Source organism: Camelina sativa, chromosome 19, assembly GCF_000633955.1.
Source record: "Camelina sativa cultivar DH55 chromosome 19, Cs, whole genome shotgun sequence".
Classification (NCBI taxonomy): Eukaryota; Viridiplantae; Streptophyta; class Magnoliopsida; order Brassicales; family Brassicaceae; genus Camelina; species Camelina sativa.
In genome coordinates, this window is record NC_025703.1 from 22,745,745 (window position 1) to 22,766,899 (window position 21,155).

General features: G+C 36.9%; 4 protein-coding genes and 1 long non-coding RNA gene across 7 annotated transcripts; 2 read left to right on the forward strand and 3 right to left on the reverse strand.

Annotated features, from left to right (window-relative positions):
• Nucleotides 835–1,582, forward strand: LOC104766957 (peptidyl-prolyl cis-trans isomerase CYP19-1-like). The gene has a single exon (XM_010490928.2). The coding sequence runs from the start codon at nucleotides 868–870 to the stop codon at nucleotides 1,384–1,386; it is 519 nt and encodes a 172-aa protein (XP_010489230.1). The 5' UTR covers nucleotides 835–867; the 3' UTR covers nucleotides 1,387–1,582.
• LOC104766959 lies at nucleotides 6,012–7,189 on the reverse strand. Its single transcript, XR_764157.2, has 2 exons — nucleotides 6,469–7,189; nucleotides 6,012–6,392 (listed from the first exon to the last, which is right to left on the reverse strand). It is a non-coding gene; the product is annotated as an uncharacterized LOC104766959 (long non-coding RNA).
• On the forward strand, nucleotides 10,648–12,129 carry LOC104766960 (protodermal factor 1-like). Its single transcript, XM_010490929.1, has 3 exons — nucleotides 10,648–10,867; nucleotides 10,949–11,498; nucleotides 11,592–12,129. Exons 1-3 carry the CDS (start codon nucleotides 10,714–10,716, stop codon nucleotides 11,932–11,934), a joined length of 1,047 nt encoding a protein of 348 aa, XP_010489231.1. The 5' UTR covers nucleotides 10,648–10,713; the 3' UTR covers nucleotides 11,935–12,129.
• On the reverse strand, nucleotides 12,264–16,562 carry LOC104766961 (translocase of chloroplast 132, chloroplastic). Of its 3 annotated transcripts, none has more exons than XM_010490931.1 (3): nucleotides 16,451–16,562; nucleotides 12,555–16,112; nucleotides 12,264–12,435 (listed from the first exon to the last, which is right to left on the reverse strand). In XM_010490931.1, exon 2 carries the CDS (start codon nucleotides 16,093–16,095, stop codon nucleotides 12,649–12,651), a length of 3,447 nt encoding a protein of 1,148 aa, XP_010489233.1. In that variant the 5' UTR covers nucleotides 16,096–16,112; nucleotides 16,451–16,562; the 3' UTR covers nucleotides 12,264–12,435; nucleotides 12,555–12,648. The 3 variants fall into 3 exon arrangements, with proteins under 3 accessions (XP_010489233.1, XP_010489234.1, XP_010489235.1); XM_010490932.2 differs by having other exon boundaries at nucleotides 12,555–16,118; XM_010490933.2 differs by lacking the exon at nucleotides 16,451–16,562 and adding an exon at nucleotides 16,205–16,431.
• Nucleotides 16,814–19,627, reverse strand: LOC104766962 (proteinaceous RNase P 2-like). The gene is made up of 7 exons (XM_010490934.2): nucleotides 19,480–19,627; nucleotides 18,103–19,158; nucleotides 17,884–17,985; nucleotides 17,633–17,811; nucleotides 17,405–17,525; nucleotides 17,233–17,301; nucleotides 16,814–17,149 (listed from the first exon to the last, which is right to left on the reverse strand). Exons 2-7 carry the CDS (start codon nucleotides 19,087–19,089, stop codon nucleotides 17,051–17,053), a joined length of 1,557 nt encoding a protein of 518 aa, XP_010489236.1. The 5' UTR covers nucleotides 19,090–19,158; nucleotides 19,480–19,627; the 3' UTR covers nucleotides 16,814–17,050.

A 21,155-nucleotide genomic window follows, 5' to 3' on the forward strand; every position in this document is an offset into this window, starting at 1 on the left:
TTATTTTTGCTACTCGTTAATTTTGTGGCTGGATCGAATATATTGTTTCGTTTCAGATGTTTTCATATGTTTTTCTTTAATTTTTCAACATTTCTATTTACTTTGATCATGAGAATGGCCATAAATTCATAAACATCATGAACACGTCGCATATGACATGTGGCATGTCCCTGTGCCAGATTTTGAGGAGCAATTGAAACCCTGTATAAACAATAGCTAGAACTATCGTTTGAAATTTAACCCAAAAAAAATATATATAGTGAAGAATTTATTAATTGGATCTATCAAAAGAATTTTCCTTGCCGGGCTTTGAACCCAAAAGATTACTGTTCCAGTAAGGTTTAACGATAGTGCTACAACGGAACTTTTGTTATGTTACAAATTGATATACGTATATATAACAAATTTGAGATATACATGTAAAAGATTTTGAAGGCCTGATTACAAAAATTGTAAGAAAAAAAATTATAAAAGCGTTCACAAAAACTTAGCTCCAAAACCAATGGGCTTTTTATTAACACATTAGACTTCACTATTCTTGGCCCATAACTAAAGGAATAAAACGGCATCGTTACTTCAGTCAAATATCTATCCAGTAAAAAAGCAGGAAACAAACACACAATATTCTCTGCCTTGGATCCACGCAACTTTTAACCCTAGTTAGATTCAACACTAACCACAGTTAACACAACCCTCTTAATCTCTTTACACGTGTACAAATCAACGGTCACAAAAATATTTCCTTTTCACTAGCCTTCCCCTATATAAAACAGTACAAAACCCTAATCTCTCACATTCATATTCACAACAAAACACCAAACCAAACACAAACCTTTCTTCTTCATCGTCGTCTTCTCCGATCAGATCATGGCAAACCCTAAAGTTTTCTTCGACATGACCGTCGGTGGGAAACTAGCTGGTCGGATCGTGATGGAGCTTTACGCAGACACAACACCAGAGACCGCCGAGAATTTCAGAGCACTCTGTACCAGAGAGAGAGGAGTGGGCAAATCCGGCAAGCCGTTGCACTACAAAGGATCGAGCTTTCACCGTGTGATCCCCAAATTCATGTGCCAAGGAGGTGACTTCACAGCCGGGAACGGAACCGGAGGCGAGTCTATCTACGGGTTGAAGTTTAAAGACGAGAACTTTATCAAGAAGCATACCGGACCAGGTATATTGTCTATGGCAAACGCTGGTCCGAACACGAACGGATCTCAGTTTTTTATCTGTACTGAGAAGACATCGTGGCTCGATGGGAAACATGTTGTGTTTGGTCAAGTTGTTGAGGGTTTGAATGTTGTTAGAGATATTGAGAAGGTTGGATCTGATGCTGGAAGGACCTCCAAGCCTGTTGTCATTGCTGACTGTGGTCAGATCTCTTAGATCTGTCTTGTCTCTGAGAGAGAGAGAGTTGTGATGATGAGTATTACAATGGTAGCTTTGTATTGTTTCTTTTGATGTCCTTTTTCTGTGTTCTTTTGGACTTATATGTTTTTTTTTACTTTTTGCTCTTGTGATCGTTATGAGTTTGGCTACCATTGAATAAAAATGAGAATAATTCTTCTTAGGTTTGTTATTATTACTTCTTCTACTATTATTAAGCATCATCTTCTTAAGAATCGAAGCTTCATATAAGCAGTAGACTTGAGTTGTAATTGGATATTATGGTAAAGCACTAAAAGCTTATGCATCTTAGAATAGTCAAGTTTCGTATACAATAATGTTTATGTGAAGTAGACTTAGACCATGTGCAACGGCGTACACTTGGGCCGTCCCTTTAAATAAATCAAAAAAGGCCCAATATCGAAGAAACGATTCTTATTTTGGGACGTTTTTCGTCCGTCGACTTGGACACGTGGTTTATTGTGATTGGTAGTAGAATTTGTCTAGGGTTAAAACAAAACAATTTCGCGAGAGAAAGTTCTCGACTTCTTTCTTCTATCTCGACGGCGACGATAAACCGAAACCGATCCTCGACGATTTCCCAAAGCCGATCCGTTCTTCTCACCGGAAGTTCTTGATGAATTACCGAAGCCGATCTTCTATGTCTCCCGAAGCCAGTCCGATCTTCTCTCCCGATTTGTCTCGACGAATTCCCGAAGCCAATCTTTCGTGTCTCTCATCAAACCAGTGCCGATTTCAAGCCGAAAGTGATCTTCTCTGTCTCCCGAAGCTTGTCCGGCGGTTCAATCGTGCTGAATAAGGTTTGTCTTCTTCCCCCAATTTGAGGTTTCGTTCATTATCGCTGATTATCGAATTAGGGTTATCGAATTAGGGTTATGACTTAATAAGGTTTGTCTTATTTTGCTGATTTGCTTAAGGGTGATCGATTTGTCTCTGTGTAAAGGTCGATTAGTGTCTGTATATACCTTGTTTCAATCGTTCTGTTTAATCATGTGTAAAAATCGATTTGTCTCTGTGTAAATATCGGTTTGTCTCTGTGTAAAGGTCGAGTTGTCTCTGTGTAAAGGTCGATTCGTTTCTGTATAAGTATGTCGAAGTTCAACTTATTATCAACGTCTCTGTGTCTCTGTCGTTTGCTATTGACAGTTTACTAAATCGTATGGTTGCTAAACTGTTTTTTACATTGATTTTGCTAAAACTTTTGTTTTTTTGTCTTAATTGATAAAGGATTATAGTTTTTAATTTGGTAGTTGTAATGTGTACTTCTCATAAATTGTGATTGTTGTGTAATTGATATGGTAGGTGTGTAATGTATACGAACTAGGTGTGAAATGTATACGAACTAGCTGGTCCTGGTTGGTGACATTTTGGTCTGGTTTGTTCATAGTTTCTTGTTTAATTTGGTAGTTGTAATGTGTACTTGTCATAAATTGTGATTAGACATTGGTTGTTAGGTCTTTATGTTTTGTTACTTATTGCAAGTATAAGTTTCGCTATATATGCTAACTCTTTCACTTATTGCAGGTTCTTCACATGTCCAAATGTCGATGATGGAGAGATGCATATTCACAAGTGGTGGGATGTGGCTGTAATGGTGATAGACGATATGAAGTGATGGCTGAGAAGGTAGATTACTTAACCTTGTTCAATGACTATGAACAGAAGATGGTTATGTTAGAGAATGTAGTTTCTGAGATACGTAAGGAAAATAGGTTTAGATACGTAAGAGATGCATATTCACAACTTAACCTTGTTCAATGACATATACTGTTGGTGCAGCCGGTATGGGTTCAAATATCAGCACTACGATTACTCGTCAAACAAGACTTCGGGATAAACAAGCCCATGACCAACTAAAACATGATTTGATTGAGCATATTTGGAGTAACTTTGGACATCTTCGAGATAATGAAGATTAATTTTCAAATTTCTATGACTTGAATAAAATGTTTGTTTTTCTTTTGATGTTTTCATGTTTTATATTTTTAATGTCTTAATTGTATGTTTTTGTTTTTCAACTTTATATAATTAATATTTAAACTTTAAAAATATTATTATTTTATTCGGGGGACTAAATACAAATAGACAATAATATTCATACTAAAAATAAGAATTTTTCAAAATAATATTATTATAATTGAGAGACCAAAAATATAGGACAACCAAAAGAAAGTATATTGTTTTTATATGAAATGGATGTTATTGGTTTGGCTTTTAGGTGTCAGGGCATGGAAAAGGGTGTAACTTTGTTGATATTTTTCGTTTAAGTCTTTTTGCTATGTGGTCATGTTTTGCACACGAGGAAGAAAGTGAAACCAGAACCAAAATATGAGTTTGTAAGGACGGCCCATTTATACAATATTGTACACTACAATTTTTGAGGCCCAATTCCATTTCTTTGCGTTACCATATATATAATGTTAGGATGTTCAATGGTGTCGATAAACTGATCAAAACCGAATTGAGCTGATCGTTCCAAAAACCATATCATAATAATATTGGTTTAAATGATTCATCTTTTCTATATCCAGAAAAAAACAAATTTGATGTTATCCCCAACGGGGGTTTTAAGAGAGGCTTTAGGAGAAAAGCGGGAAAAAAAAATCAGAAAGAAGAAAAAAAAACAAGAGGTCGTCTTATTTAGTAACCTCAATATACATATAAGACCTGTGACGTGTCAGCTAATTATTGGGTAAAACCATTTAATTGAGAATTTTGTTTTTTGGTCGATTGATTTTTTTTTTTCGTCTTCCTCTCCCGAGAAACTCTCTCTCCCGAACTTGAACTCGCGAATGACCGATGCTACCCTCAACGTCAGCCTTACTTTGAACGGCCTCTCTCTCGCCGTCGAGAAGCCTGGTTCGTTCATGTCGAGTACAACGTCCCTAAGAAGGTATAAAAAACAACTCTTTGCTTCTCCCCTTTTAATTAAGTGAAAGTTCCTTTATTTTCAATTGATTGATTCAAATCAGTTTAATTTCTGAAGAATTGAGGCAGAACACAAACAATTGCAGTAGAACTAAGAGTTGTGGGGTTTATCTAGGGTAGGTGTAATCTAATTTGGTCAGGGTGTTTTTGGGTTACAGGATGTTAGGTTTCAGTTCATGAACACAGTAAGGGTTGCTGAGAAGCCTTTGAATTTGACTTACATTCATAGCAGAGCAGATAACAGAACAATTCTCGATGGATTGTCTCTGTAACTTATATATGGATGCATCTTTTTAGTCAATAAACTAGATAACTGAATGTTATATATAAACGGTCTTATATTTTAGATTGGTGTTCTTGAAGACTCTGAAGAAAAATTTGTGTCTCTCTTGTGTTGACTATTGTTAAATTGTGCTTTTTTATCTTTGTGTGCAGCCAATCTTTGGGTATGGAGTGTCTAAGTGTGATAGAATCTGGGCAGCCAATCTTTGGGTATTGAAAGACCATCCCTAGTTTATTATCATTAAGAACTTAAACTGAGTAATTAGGAAGTTGATACAAACCCTCTTCTCTTTAGTTATCTGGATCAATTTGATGTGGCGCAAAGATGAAAACTTGATTGCAGTTGTTGACACTAGTAGGTAGAGTGGGTTTGGTGGAGTCTTCAGGCTGAGAATTTGGTATTTGCAAGGATATTAAATTAACTTGATTAAGGTTTTCGTTTAGATTGCTTAATGGATAGATGCTTAAGAAAATTCTCTCGGCTGCTTGTGATGTATATATTCTTCCATCTTTTGTTGGTTTCATCTTGATATACCTCTTCGCAGATGCACCTGCATCAACAATGAGTCATTTTTCTAGTTGCAGCTCAAGGGTCTCACTTCATGGTACTGGGGTCTTGTCTAATCAGCCTTCTATCTCCCGGGGCAAAAGAAAGCAGTCCGATGTTCCAGCTCATAGGAATGGAATTAGTTATGTCAAGTTTTTAACATCAATCTAGAAGATTAGAGTTTCGACAGTTTGCTTTGTTGATCTGTTCCATATTTTGTTTCTTTTGTCTCTGGTCTTCACATTCTCCATTTTGCCAAAGATGCAAAGACAAAGGGACTCACTCTTGAGGAAATTAATAAAGTCAAATCTCTTTTAAAAATTTATGAAATGCAAAAAAAATCTCATATTTATAAAATCTGAGAAATGCAATAATTTCATATTCTATTTTAATTTTTTAATTTAAAAAAAAAAATCAAATTAAGAGACTCAAAATTATAACCCACCATTCGAGGGAAAAAATTTAATTAGGAATCCCAGAGTTCTTATTCTCTAAAAGTGCATAATATAGTAATCAAAAAATTTAAGAGCTCCACAAATATAACTTCCCATTGGGGTTTCCCTGAATCCGAAGCAACCTGGAAAAGAAAAAAAAATAAATTTATTTTTTTCGCAACTGTCTTATTTATTACTCTTCTCTTTCAAAATATAAAATATTTTAGAGGTTTTGGTTTGTTTCATAATATAAGATATCTTCAACTTTCTAGGCAACTTTTAGATTAATTTCATATTTTTTTATTAATTGTTTTATGCAGTCTTGTTTTTGATTTGTTAAACTTTTAAAAAATAGACCTTCCTTATTATGCGTGTTTTTAGCCAAAACATCTTATATTTTGAAACGGAGAGAGTATACGAGAAAGCCTTAAACCACAACGCCAAAGCCAATTGTGACGGGCCCAACATTTACAAAGCTCAAATAAACACACCACAGTCAACAGACCTAATAAAACAAAACAAAGATCATAAAGGAACCCTAGACAGAAGGAAAAGCTGATAATTCAGCGCAAAGTACACGTGGCTTTTGGAGAACAAGTTGGAAGACATGAGGAGAAAAGACGAAGGGGGTGGAAATCTCCGATAACCGGCAGTTGATGTGTCGCCGGAAAGCATATAGTCCGGCCGAAATCGTCGGAAAACTGACTGCTCGATCGAACTCAATCTTTGCCCAAAGAAATAAAGGCAAGAATCCAGTTTAGCTTGATGAGAATAAGACTCCACTTTATGCAAATCTGAAAATCTTCTTCATCTTTAGTTAGCATCTTTTCAATCTTCAAGGAATTACCAAACACAAGCTTTTCTTCGAACCTTTTAGAATCCAAAAAAACTAGGCTAAAGCTTTGAACTCCAGATTCTAAACAACATAACTTCCTTTCAACAAATCTAGATTGGATCAAAGCTTCCATCATTGAACCTGCAAAACAAACAAACTGCCTCCATCCAACAAGTATCAACATATGAATTATACCATCAATTACTCTAATTGCTTCTAAATCATCCCAAAGAGCCAAGAGAGACACCAATCCACAACTCCCAACCAAATCGAGCCCCTTAAGAAAGGGAGGACCAGCGAATTGCAAACTCAGATTAAAGGATGATTTATGCAATTAAAACCAATTGAAACCGATACACAATTGAAATCCAAGGAGAGAAAAGAAAATACTAAATCCGGAAAAAACCGGAGCCAAAAGTAGCGGAGAGACCACTAGAGATAAGCCAACCATCAACGCTAAAGAAGCCGTTCGATGCCGGAGTACAGAGCCGACCACCGGTGTTGATGAAACCACCGATATCAGAAACATAGCCGGCCAAAGATGCTAACGAAACCATCTATGCCGGAAACAAAGCCAGCCAACACCGCTTTAAACGTGACAAAAGTCACCGCAAAAGAAACACCGGCTAAGCGAAAACGGAAAAAAAAATTCTTTCTCTCTGAAAGATGAAAGAGAGAGAAGAGAGAGAAAATTTTACACCTCACAATCTTCTTTCTTTTTTTAATCCCTCTTCACTATTGCAAAAGAGGAATTAAAGCGCCGATTTTCCAATGGAAATAAGTTGGGAAAAAAAAAACCAATCTAGTTTATATTTATGTTATACTGAGTATTTTTTTCTATATACTGAGTATTTTTTTCTAAATATTTAAGGATATACTTTAGAAAATTACAAACCCAAACCGAAATTGGAATGATATAAATAAAATATTATTATATAAAATTGGTTTTTGAAAGTTAGTCATTAACAAAATTTTGACATGTGTCAAATTATCAAATTTTGACATGTATAAAAGGTAATATTTAATAGAAGAAATTTGATTACAACAAAAATAAAATATTTTGTTTTAAAAAGTATTAATAATGTAAGAAGATAATTATCAAAAATTACAGAATTTATAAAAAAAATACAAAGTTTTTTTAGATAATTATAAGGAGATTATATATATATATATATTTCATAAAATTCGAAATTATAACATTTATTGTTAATTTGAAGTTATTCATTCTACGAAAAAATAGAAATGGGATTAAAAAAAATATACATTTAATTCTAAATTCTAATTTTATAAATAATTTATTCAGAAATATTACTTTCAATTTTGTTCTATTAGTAAAATGTTTTTAATAATTTTGTTCTATTAAGGAAAATGTTCAATTTTATAAATAATATTTCAGGATGGATAACCTTTCGGGAAGTGATTGTCGGAACTGTGCGAGGACAAAACACATGGAAAGATCATATGGAATTTGTAGGGTCGGTAAACAAGTATTTAAAGCTTCCCAGACTTAACAAACCAGCCGTCGGATATGGATGGACCAGGAGTAGACGTGAAGCCCACTAAGGAAAGTGGGCCTGTGGACATGGGTTCAGTAAGCAAGGTGGCAGTCGGGGCGTTCTAGAGAGAAAGGCTACATCATGGTGTCAAAAACACTGTCACAAATACATTGGAAAATTTAACATTAGTTACTATCAAAAGATTTTGTGATGTTATAAAAGAGTCTTTAGTTTTATTGGTTGTTGGAGCAAGCCATTTTGAGATAGCTAAAAGGCGTGAACATGTTCTCTCCACACATGAGAAGGGCAGAGATGATGTTCTCTCTATGGTGGAGGAGGTTGGACGCAAGGTTATCTCCCTAAGGGAGAAAGGTGGAGGAAGTTGGACGCAAAGTAATCTCCCCGAGTGAGGAAGGTGGAGAAGTTTGATTCAAAAATATTGCTTTCAACTTTGTTCTATCGGTGAAACTTTTTCAATGGGAAAGCAAATTTTCCTTACTTTTTTAAACCAAATATACTCCTACATTCTCCTTTTTCAATTAGGAATAGGTAAGATTAATATGTTGACCCAAAAAAAAAATGGAAGATTAATATATGCATCTTCTTTTCTCTAATACTGTATTTTAAAATTTATTGTAGTAGTTGTAGACTAATTTATTTTATTTATATTTTCATCTCTATATTTTCATCTCTGAATTATTTGAGATTCATGTATTACCGCTTCTAATTTTCTATTATTTCTTTAATTATGTCAAATTAATCTTCTTCTGATTTCTCAACCTTATTGGTTGGTTGGTCATAGACCTTTTTGTGCAAACATAATTGTTACCATTCGTTCAATCCGAAAAAGAGATAAAAAGGAAAAGATCATCAATCAACCTAATAGTTGGATAAAATAGGCTAATCAAACACAAGCTTACAACAAACATAGATAGATTGTAAAAACATAAACCGTTGTTGATAGATCCATAGGAGCTCGGAAACAGAGGCTACATCATGGTGGGTCAAAGAAACTTCCACGAATATATTGGGAAATTTAACAGTATTTACTATCAAAATATTTTGTGACGTTGGAAAATGGTCTTTAGTTTCATTAGTTGCTGGAGCAAGCCACTTTGAGATAGCTAAAAGACGTGAACATGTTCTCTCCACACAGGAGGAGGGCAGAGCCGAGGTTTTCTCTATGATGGATGAGGTTGGAAGCAAGATTATCTCCCCTAAGAGAGGAAGGTGGGAGAGGTTGCACGCAAGACTATCTCTCCAAGGGATGAAGGCGGAGCCAAGGTTCTCTGCATGGTGGAGGAGGTTGGACGTAAGATTCTCTCTATATGGGAAGAGGACAGAACCGAGGTTCTCTGCATGGTTGGTCATACACTATTGTGATGTAATTTATTTTTTATTCGAAATATTTTTTGAGCCAACAATTTTAGTGATTAAAGAAACTATGCAAAAGTGAAAGTAAAGAGACTTATAATAGTTGGCTTAATTTGTTCATATAGACATTTTCTAGGTGGTGATAAATAAAATATTTGTAACATACAGTATACCTAGATGTAAAATATACAATTTTACTGGTAACATACATAAAAGATTTGTAAATAAATATAAATTAGTGTATTATAGCAAAAAAAAATTATAAACAATGTACAATAAGTTGTAATATATTTTTATTAAATTTCATTTTATTTAAAAAAATTTAAATCCGCACATCGGACGGGTCCTTATCTAGTATACATAAGTTTTTACGTTAGATACTATTCTCTTCGTTTCACACAAAAAAAAAAAAAAAAAAAAAATCCTCCGTTTGCTAGAAAAATATTGCTTTAAGGTTTTAATTTTGTTTTACAGTTTTAAGACTAAAAATCTCATTATTTGTGTGAATTGTGAAACATCTCAAAATAACATTCATTGTGAAACATAATATGTATCGTCGATAAATTGGAAAAACAAAAAATCTAAAAGAAATAACACTCTTATTTGCAATGAGATGTCGTAGCTTTACACCATATGTCGTAGACTAGTAGTGTTGTATATTCGTATTTTCTCAACCTGATTAACTTGTTTACCATCATGGAAGAAGGGAAGTCTTGATGTGAAATAATATAACAATAAAATAAACATCTTTTGATTCAGCATAACAGATACAAATTGCATGACACATTCCTACACTGCAAGATCCTTCTTATATCAAGAAAACAGCCAAACATCTCCAAGAAAATTTCAAGAGCAGTGTACAATATGTTAAAAACTTGTAAAAATACGTGCGGGTAGGGTCGTGTAAAATTTATTTCTTCTCTTTTTTTATTCACACTTCACATGTTCTGTGTGGAACTGTGTTCACACATTAGTTAACAGCTTGACACAACCATTATCTCGTAAAAGGCTTTGACACAACCACCATATTCATACAAAGTCTCGATTGTATTGATTGCGTTAGAGCCAACACAACACCTTCCAAAGCCACTAAAATATATATACTATAAAAAGAACAGCAAAATTTATTGCTCAGCACATAAGGTTAGGGAGATCATTAAGAGTCCATTACGAAATTTGGAGGCTGGAACATTAATATTCTTGACTCGTACGGATGCTCTCATGTTCATACACATAAACACTGTTTTTGTTTAAAAAAAATGTCTTTGTCAACAAACTCAATTAATATTTAGCAGTTGATGGTTGGAGAAGAGCTTTTTATTTACTCTTTTTTATCGTCTGCCTTTTAAAGACTACACCATAACTACACATCTCTTCTTATTCTTTATTGCTTATAGCTTCTGAGCATCAATGGATCCATATCATAATAATTTCCTCTTTGTATCCTTTCTCATTCTTTGTTTAGTCGCTAATGAAGTAGCCGGATATGCCACGGTCACAGGCTCGGTATTTTGTGACCAATGCAAGGATGGAGAGAGATCTTTGTTCGATGTTCCTGTCTCCGGTAATAATAGTTAATAACATTTTTACATTGTTGTCTAGCTCTGCTTGTGTTCCTTAAGATGTGTTTGTTAATATGCTGCAGGGGTCAAGGTTAGTGTTACATGTTCTGATGGAAATGGACAGGTCTATATGTCGAGAGAAGAGACTACTAATTGGCTTGGAGGTTATGTGATGAGATTTGATGGGACACCGGATCTGAGTAACTGTTATGCTCAGGTTTCAGACAATGGAGCTCAACAAGACCCAAATAGTTGCAGCATTGCTTCAGGTCCTGCTCAGAAACTTAAACTAATGTTCAGCTTTTTTGGGGTTGAAACGTTTGCTACCGATGCGCTTCTTGCTCAGCCACTTCAGCCCAGGTCTTTTTGTCCTAAATCACCAACGGTCATGCCTCCTCCTCAAGTCCCGGTAATGCCACCTCCTCAGGTGCCGGTCAAGCCTCCTCCGCAGGTGCCACAAGTCAAGCCACCTCCTCAGGTCCCGGTCATGAATCCTCCTCCAGCTACATTGCCTCCTCCTCAGGTCCCGGTCGTAAGTCCTCCTCCAGTTACATCACCTCCTCAGTTTAAGCTTCCACCTTTGCCTCCAATCCCTCCAATGCCATTTGTAGAGGCATCAGCTTGTTCTCACCAGTGAGCTTTCTCTCTAATCCATTCACATCTTGCCTGACCTCTGTTTCATATAATTCCCATAACATTTTGGCTTTGTGATATATATGTATATAGGTTGTGGATGAAACCTGAGTACAGATGCTACTGGAGAGCTATAGGCCCCGACACAAAGGTCGCTGTTGCATTCGGGCTAGTGGCTGGGAGGAGATACGGTACTGATATGACGATAAGGGAAGCGCTTGACGGTCGAGGAGAAGCCTATAAGACACTCCTAAGAGAGGCAACAACTGCATTACTCAATTCATACAACTCTCTTGGCTTTCCTTACAATTCCATCTCTGTCATCACACATACCAATTTGGCTCTCCTCGGGAACTCGCAGCACGATGTTCTCATAACTGCTATTCGTTTCATCAAGGCTAATTCCGGGACCTGCAGATTCACAGTCTGCAACTGATTGGGTGTGTTTTTTTTTGCTTACATACTCTACAGACACTATCTTCCTTTCTTCCATTGTTCTAGGGTACCTTTTGTAATACTATAAAAGTCTATACTTGGATTCATTGGAAAATTTATAGACTATTATTATAGTCCCCTATTTGTACTTGTTTACATCTTTCTTAAGCATAAAACCAGTATTTATTGCTGCAAAGCCTAAAATGTTGTACATCTGTGTATTGTGTACGATGTATTTAAACATAAGTCAAATTTAACATCCCACACAAATATGAATATGATTATCTGATGCGCCATTGACTAAAGAAAGGACTAAACGAGAGAGGAACATGAACAAAAATAGATATGCTTCATTCATAATAGAGATCACAAAGTTTTAGAAATAGAAGGAAATGAACAACCACTGAGCTAGTATATATCAGGCAGGGAACGTGTTATGTTCTGGCTATTTCAAGACACAAGATTTCCTCCAACGATTGGTCTCTTTGCTAGCAAACAACTCCTGCTCAAAACCAAACCACACCAACATCAGCAAAAATGCAAACTCCATTATGAAAAACCAAAAAGACCGAAATCAGCAAACAAAGCAAGATATAGATCCATAGATATCAGGTTTTGTACCTTTTCAACTCACTCTAACGTGTTCTTGTGACTAATCATTTCCTAATTCTCCATTGCAAAGGGATGGAAGTGAAATCAGCCTATATATTCTTCATCATTGTCCATATTGCGTTTGTGGGGAATAATAACTAAGTAGCTTTTTGAAGAGAGGAACAATTGCAACCATAGCAAGTTGGAGCTGCTCTGAGCTGTTTACACGGACACTCACTTGCCCTGCTCCTCTATTATTCAGATTAGCACGAGCAATTAAATTAGAGGAACGTCCAATGGGAACCTGAGACTGTATGTTCCCTCCTATAGCAAGATCACCGTGCCAATCCATAACAGAAAGTCCAAGAGTAGTCAAAAACCGACCAAGCGGATAATCTTTATCCCTCAACTGAGCTTCTAAACTACCACCATAAGCCACATCTCCCCGACTAGTCATTGCTCCACCAGACATAACCATTCTGAACCATTTACTAGCAATTAACTTATCTTCGACTTTCAGCCCCGCAGAAACCGAATCACCCAAGAGAGTTACAGAGAGACCAGCTGCAGCTTTGTTTCTCCTGAAGTTGTTGAATCTTGTTTCACTTCGAAGAGTGTAAGCCAATTCCTTTCCAACAGTTTGCATGTCAAAACCTAGGGAAGTTGATTTACCCTCTCCATGCTTAACTGAGCTTGCCATTTCCAACTGCACATTTGCATCCTTCTTGTCTTTTGTGACTTGGCCTGAGACAGATATTGGTATTTTTTCTTTTACAACGAAGAGGCGTTCTGCATTCACACCTTCATAACCAATATCATGATCCCACCCATGAGTTTCCAGGACTGGCCTAACAAGCCACTGATTGGAGGAATCAAGGTAGCGGTAGCGGTGAGTCGGGTTATCAGAGTCAAAAGACGCAGGTAGAGATAAATCTGGCATGGGAACTGGAACTGATGCAGGTCCACCACTCTCCTCTTCCACATTTTCATTATACCCATCAGGCAAATCTTTAATCTCTGCAGCAAATTTCTTAAACATCTTACGTCTCTTTCTTTCCTCTTTCATTTGCTTCTTCATTAATAGTTTCTCCCGGTACTCCATTTCATCTAGATACTGCTTCTTCTGAGATCTACTAAGCGTAGCCATTTGAGCTTTAGTCAGGCTCTTAAAGGGAGGAAGCTGGTCATACTCTGATTCTTCATCCGAATCTGATGATCCGTCTAAATCATCTTCATCTTCTTCATCACCATACTGTTGTTCAGGAAGCTTCGGTTGTGGTCTTGATTGCAGAAGTGATGAAAGGAGAAATGGTAATGGCGGAGCCTTGGACCGAGCTACAAATGGTCTCCCGGGAATATTGTCTTGTAATTTCAGAAGAGCATTTGCTTCTGCTAGAATCTTGGATGCAAATGAGAGTAACAGCAAATGAGGCTTCCACACTTGGCCATTCGGTAATACTCTCTGGCCTGCCCGATTAGTCCTGCAAGCAGAGTGATTCTCAACTAAAGAAACAGGGTTCATGAGCCTCATATCTCCAGCTGCTTGGCGAATGGCCTGCTGGATGACATGAGAACGTTGTGTTACAAACATGTCATAGCTAGAAGCAGTGCCATTTGGGCCATCTGGTGGAACAGAAGCGGCATGAGTCAAACCCACAATGGCATTAAACCATATCGATGGACCAAAAACATCACTGATGGTGCGCAGGAGAGGCATGTCACCAGAATCTCTGCTTTGCATATCCAACCTATCAAGATATAGTACAATGTCAGGTGGACTCTTCTTGATGAAAGCCTTAACAGAATTCAGGATCTTCTCATTCTTGGCTTGATCAGACCAGGAAGGTAAGAGACCAGGAGTGTCAATCACCCGTACCTTAATCCCCTGAACAAAACCCTCAACATCTTGAACCCTCTTTGTCCCCATCTGGAATGCATCGGTACAAAATTTCACTTCATCGAATATAGAATTGATTGTTGCACTTTTACCAACCCCACTTTTACCGAGCACCATAATCGTACAAGAAAAATCAAGTGGATCCTGTCCAGATGCCTCAAGCTGTTCTGCCATGGCACTGGCACGATCAAAACTAAAAGCACCAACACGGCTTCCATTTCTCCCCCTCAACTGCTCAGCCAATCCAAGCCTGTATAAAACCTGAGCAACTACAACATTATGCGGGGTTTGCCCTAGTCTATGTGCAAGCCTCAAAAATTTTACCCTGATCAACTGAAGCTTCTCACGGGTCTCATCATGCTCATCAGTCTCTGCAGTGGTTGAGTCCTCAGTTTGCTGAGACTGATTGTGAGACACATTTCCATTGACACGAGACTGTTGAGGAGCACGTGGTGCAGGTTCCAAAAGAGGAGAAGAACGACTAAGACCTGCTGGACGAGCAGGTGGTAATGCTGCAGGATTGCTTCTCGACTCTGTTGGTGAAACAGAACTAACTACCTCAGATTCTCTACCCACATGCGAGTTTTCCTTAATCTCTGGATCTAAATTTACTCTGCTTCTTTGCTGCTTCTCAACTTCCGTTTTAGGTTGAGGACTCTGCTGAACATCATGTCCTCTGTTAGCATTTTGAACTGCCTCGTGTTCTCTACAATTTACCCCAGGGGAGCTACTATTGCTGTGAAGTTCAATAGACTCAAGATTTGAGTTCGGCGAAGAAGGCAACTGTTGCTCTGGTTTCAAACAAGTATTGTCCCCTCCCTTATCCCTGGAACTAGAATTATCCAATGGAGATGAAGTCTCAGTACTTGCTACTCCAATACTATTGTTCTCAGATTTATCACCTGAAGCATTTTCAACAATTTTACTAGTGTAGTCGACACCGGTCTCACCAATTCTTTTTGCCTCAGACTCATTGTCAATACATACTGAACCCTTCTCAACACTATTCGTATTTGCTCCTTCATTTCCCTTAACCACTTCTTCTGTACGTATGGCATCAACTCTTTCCTCCCAACTTTCGACTTCAATGCCATCACCCCATGGTTCCTCAGGCCCAACAGCTTCTGAGATAACTTCAGCCGCTAGATCTTTATTTTTAGGAGAGTTTGCTCCATTTTCCAAAAAAGAATGAGTCTTTCTGTTTTCAATAGTCTCACCCTCAGACGCTAAAGTGGAACCATTGGAATGAACAATCTCAGTGTTCTCAACAACATCCAAGCTAGATTCAATTTGACCATTAGAATTTTCCGCACCTGCTTTCCCGTTATCACCATTCATTTTAGGAATCACAGAATAATCAACCTTCAAATCTTTCACTGCCCCTTCAGTGCTACTTGTTTCATCCAGATCATCACCCACAGCCTCTTCAAAATACTCCACTTCATTTTCATCCTCCTTTTGCAACTGATCGGCTTCAAAAGATTCACGTTTTGTACCCTCCTCCTGCTCATCATCCTCTGAACCAATAGCTTCCTCAAAAACCTCATCTTCGTTATCATCCCTAGTTTCATCAGATCCCACCAAGTCATTCTTCACTACTTGCTCATCCTCACCAATCTTTATTATATTCTCTTCCTTATCTGACCTAACCACAAACTCAGTCCCATCTCCCATTTTCTAGATCACCACCGCTACAATTAAAACAAACAAACAAAATCCCACTAAGTCATTAATCACAAATCACAAAATCATTGCAACTAAACCAAATCAAATAAGCTCTTACTCATAATCCAACAACCCCCAACAAAATTGAACACACAGCTAGAAAAACCCTAGATCAGAGCTAATCACCACAACAAATCCACGTATCCGTTACCAATCCCAGAAACTAAAATTCAATTGAACTGAACCAAATCGGCGTAAACACAAGTATATATACTGATAGGGATCTCCAGAACACACGAAGAACCAAAAAGTAAACAGAATAGAGACGAAGAAGAAGGACAATTAGAAATGGCGAAGAGCTTACCAGAGAGGGTTCGTTAGAGAGAGAGAGATAGAAATAGAGAGAGAAGGTGAAAAAGTGTGAAGATCCTTCATGCGCTTTACCGGCTGCGAGCCCCTGCGACTACGACGGGAGAAAGGAGATAAGAGACGTTCATCAACGGTCCAGATCGTTTTGGGTTTAAGCATCGTACGGTGGATGATGCAGTCGTGAAATGATACTGACGTGGACAAAAATAAAGTAGAGAAGAGTGTGAGAAGCCATAATGGGAATAGAAAACCCTCGTGTGCTAATTCGATTCAACCAACCCGGTCCGGTCCGGTCCGGTTCATTCCGAACCGATCTCGTGCACATTGATTTAACCAATTTTGTTTTTGCTCTTTCTAATTAGCAAAGTTCAGGAAACTTTTATCATAGAACCAATGATGTTTTTGTGTTAATCTTTAAAGGACTAAACATAAAAGTCACAACAACAGCAAAAATGGTTCGCTCCATTGTCGGATTCCAAAATCTCGTTGCTCATTATTCATTAGGCTGCAACAGATTAACTCAATAAGATGTTGCAGCTACTAAGAATCTCCCCAATTCAAGAAGTTGCAAGCTTTCCATTAATCTTAGGTGAATCTATAAAACACTCTGTCTGCTGATACACATCCAAGTTCTTGAAGACTCTTCATTGTTTTCGCATGAAACCGGGACATGCCATGACCCTTTCTCTGATTCCTGATTTTGTCGAGGAAACAAGTTAGAAACTATCCATTTCGTAAAACCAAGGAAAAAAAAAGGGACTGAGATGGTAAACAAACCTGCATGACAACCGAAAAAGGCGACGGCATTTCAAGATTCAGATTACCTTTCACAAAAGTATACCGGACCTGTACCAAAACCATAAAACCAAAAAACTAATTAATAGTAAGATTTCTCAAAATTACACTTTTACTATAAAAAGAGTTACATGTTATAAGTTTACAACTCTACCTGATGCCTTTCTTTCCACTTTTGGAAAAAACTGCTCCCTAACAGTTCAAAAATGTGGTCTCTCATCTCATCATTAGTAACAAGCAAGCACTTTAGCTTAGCAGCAGCATACAGCCAATACCTGGAAAGGTAAAAAAAAAAAAGCAAAAGATAAGTGTGGTAACCAAACATTGTTTTGTTTTTTTTTAACCTGATGGTATGTAATGTAAGAGAAGCTAAATTCCATACCAATCATCATTGGAACCTGGTGGAGTTGCATATAAGACACCTTTACTAATCCATTCTTCAACCAGATCTCGGTGGGTTGGGTTTTCTAAAAGCGCCCTGACCCGTCTCTTGTGCAGTAGAATTAGGGGCCATTTGCTATTACCACTTTCATGGTAAAGTTCATTCACCACAGATTCAAGCTGCACTATGAACGTTGTCAGTATTGCAGGAATGGTTTCACAAAAGAAAAATATGTAAAAATAGATGAGAACCTGTGGAAGACTGAAACCGCCATCTGCAAAATTTTGTTGGTAGAGCCCAATATTTGCACCATCTACTATAGCTTCAAAATCTCCATGCTTCTCAAGCCAGCCCTAGCATATATAGATAAGCAACATCAACCAAAATTAAAATTTGAATACTTAACATAAATGTTCTTTGTAATTTTCAACCTAAGAGAATCGACTTTGAAAAACAATTCTTTCTCTAACCTGAAACTCGCTGAACACTACCGTTGCCTCGCATGAATCCAACTTTGCTTTCCTCTCCATAGCCAAAGCCACCAAAGAATCCACAAACTTCTGTGTTTCTACCTCACTGGTATCTACACAAGCCAACTGCTCACTGCAAGTCAAACATCTTCCGGTTGAGCTAACATTACCTTTCTTTACAATCCATTTACCCTCGCCAACCCACTCATGGCCGTGCCAGCCACCTCCATTCATCAAAACAGCTTCTCTAAGCATCCCAACACCAGAACAAATTCCATTATCACTAACCTCACCAGCTTTCTCTCCACAGAACCATTCCTCGATAATTTTCGAAGTTTCTTCACAAATGCAGCCAACATATTCCCTTAATTTATGTAAATACCTATAAACCTTGTTTCCTCGTCCCGTGGCAGCACTTACCTTCAACAGAGCCGAGATCTCAGCCTCCTCCAATGCAATACCTGCAGCATCCATGTGCTCTTCCACCTCATAACCCTTTTCAGCCTCCAATCTCTCACAGTAACATAGCAAAGCAGGCGCATAGGTCCTCAGACGGGGAATGGATACACCGCCAACAGAAACAAAGTCCTTGACAACATTGAAAGCATAATCACCATCACCCTTAGCAGCAGCCAGACGAGCTACTGAAGTGATGGATGCCTCATTAGGACTTATCCCGGAACTAACCATACAATCAAAAATCTTGTAACCACGATCAACAGCAAGTTTCTGAAGAGATGTGTCACTAATGCAAGCTGAGCATAGATAAAGAAGGGTCTGAAAATGTTGCTGGTTGAGGCGTACTTCACTAGAAGTGACTGCTGCATCATAAAGAGCTAAGGCAGCTGAGAGGTCCTTGGACTTGGAGCATGAATTGAGACTGAAGAGGAGATTTGCTTCTGGGTTTCGGCTTACCTTCTTCTTCTTGTTGGGTTTTGAAGGGCTTTCGTCCTGGTGGCGAGAGCGGTGTTGATCAGAGGCAGCCATGTATATACTATATATCTCAAAAGCTACAAGCTTTGCATTGGCAGAAACTGGAAGATGAAACCCCTGACCCTGACAAGAAAAAAGCCACAAAATTTAAATCAGCTAAAACAAACCAACTGATACAATTCCAAAATCAATCTTTTTTACAAAGATTCAAACTTGAGACATCAGCTTGTAGCTTTTATCAAAGCTGCACAAGATCGCCCATAATCAAAAAAAAATTGAACTTTTCTTGAAAGTGTAAAGATATATACAAATTTGGAATCTCTATTTATTCTGCTATAGATTGCTCTAACTATTTCTAGTTCTCCTGAGTTTTTCAATTCCAATTCTAAACCAATTGCAAAACTTATATTAGTTTCAGTTCCTAAAACGGAACAAAGACTTTACCTTGTTCCGAGTAAACGAGGCCGGCGAGAGAAACTAGCTGGCGGACGCTGAAGCGATTAGACGGTGGCGCGACGTCGATGCGTGGAGGAGAGACCACACCAATTCGACAAAAGAGCACGGCGGCGACTCCACTACTGAGCAGCAAAGATTTGAAACTGAACCGGATTGCTTATCGGGTTTTGAATTGTCGATCCCGGTTTAGCGTAATCTTGGTTAAGTTTTTTTGTTTTTTAATTTTTTTACTTGTAATGTATTGTAAGTTGTAATTGACCCGGTTTAGCGTAATCATCAATCATCATGTTGAACCGGTCATCAGATTTATATAATCTTAATCTATACTATTAAAAGGGAAGCATTTTTAATAAGTAAACATAGATTAAGAGATTATTACAATGAAATACCACTCAAAACTGAATAGAGATAAGTATAAATAAGGAGCCAAACATATTGATATTATAGGACCCAAACAGATTGAAATTAATGGTATTACCCAAACCAAAATAAAATAATATAATCCTTCCAAATCGGATGCAATTAATATCTAACATATACATATCACATCAAAATCGGGTGCTATTAATAATTACCATAACCAATCTAAATAAATCAACTCTCCAAAAGTGGTCATAACCTTCTAAGTAAAAGTTACAAGTGTATATATGCTCTTCACACTACAAGATAAAGATATTGTGTTCAAAAAATGGTTCCAAACATCTTCAGAAAACTATCGTTAAATGTTTTTAAATCGTGAAGAATTTAGAAAGAATTTACTTCTCATGTGATTTGTTTTCATCAATTTCACTTCATCTATTTTATATATAGAGCAAAAATGCATACTTATCATCTTTTGTCAAGGTTCGGACATAGTAATTAAAGATAAAAAAATCGAGAATGGGAACAAGACAAAAACTTGGAAATAATTTGTTTTACTTTATGAATGTCTCAAGTTAAAAGTACAACGGAAACATAATAGGATGGAAAAAACAAGATAAACCAAAAATTGCCAAAAAAAAATGTAAATAACCACGAGAATTTTTTTTAAAAAATTGTCGTAATATTTAGAAATCGATGAAGCCAAAGAAATACCAACCTATATAATCCATTTGATAACACACATTGCCATAGTAGATTAAATGCATTTGATCCATATGAATTATAATAACTTCAAAAGTTTTAGGAAATACAAGAAGGACGAGATAGTAATATATATTCAAAAAATTTCGTAGAGCTATTTATTTCAACTAACGGGTATGAGACGTGAACGGTAATTCATAAAATAAAATAAATTTTTAAACTATTTTTGATCGAATACCAGATGAGAATTTCGGGTAGCGTGACAAGATTTGAAAATTAGGATATCTAAATATATGTATTTTTTGGTGAATCCTGAGGATTTTCAAGTTGTTTATGAGCTTTTCAAAATAAACAAAACATCAAATTATATATCTTATATATTTTCCAGATATATATATATATATATATTATCTAATATATAGTATTAAAATCTTATAATAATTTGTAATAGATATGACATAATTATCAAAATTTAAGTTTTCTGAAACCATATTGTATTTATGGTAAAACTATTTATTATTAAAATTAATTAATTTGTTGAACTGTTTTAATTCTGGGTTGCTTTAGGGGTACAGTTGAACTATAGTTTGTGAAGAAATGCT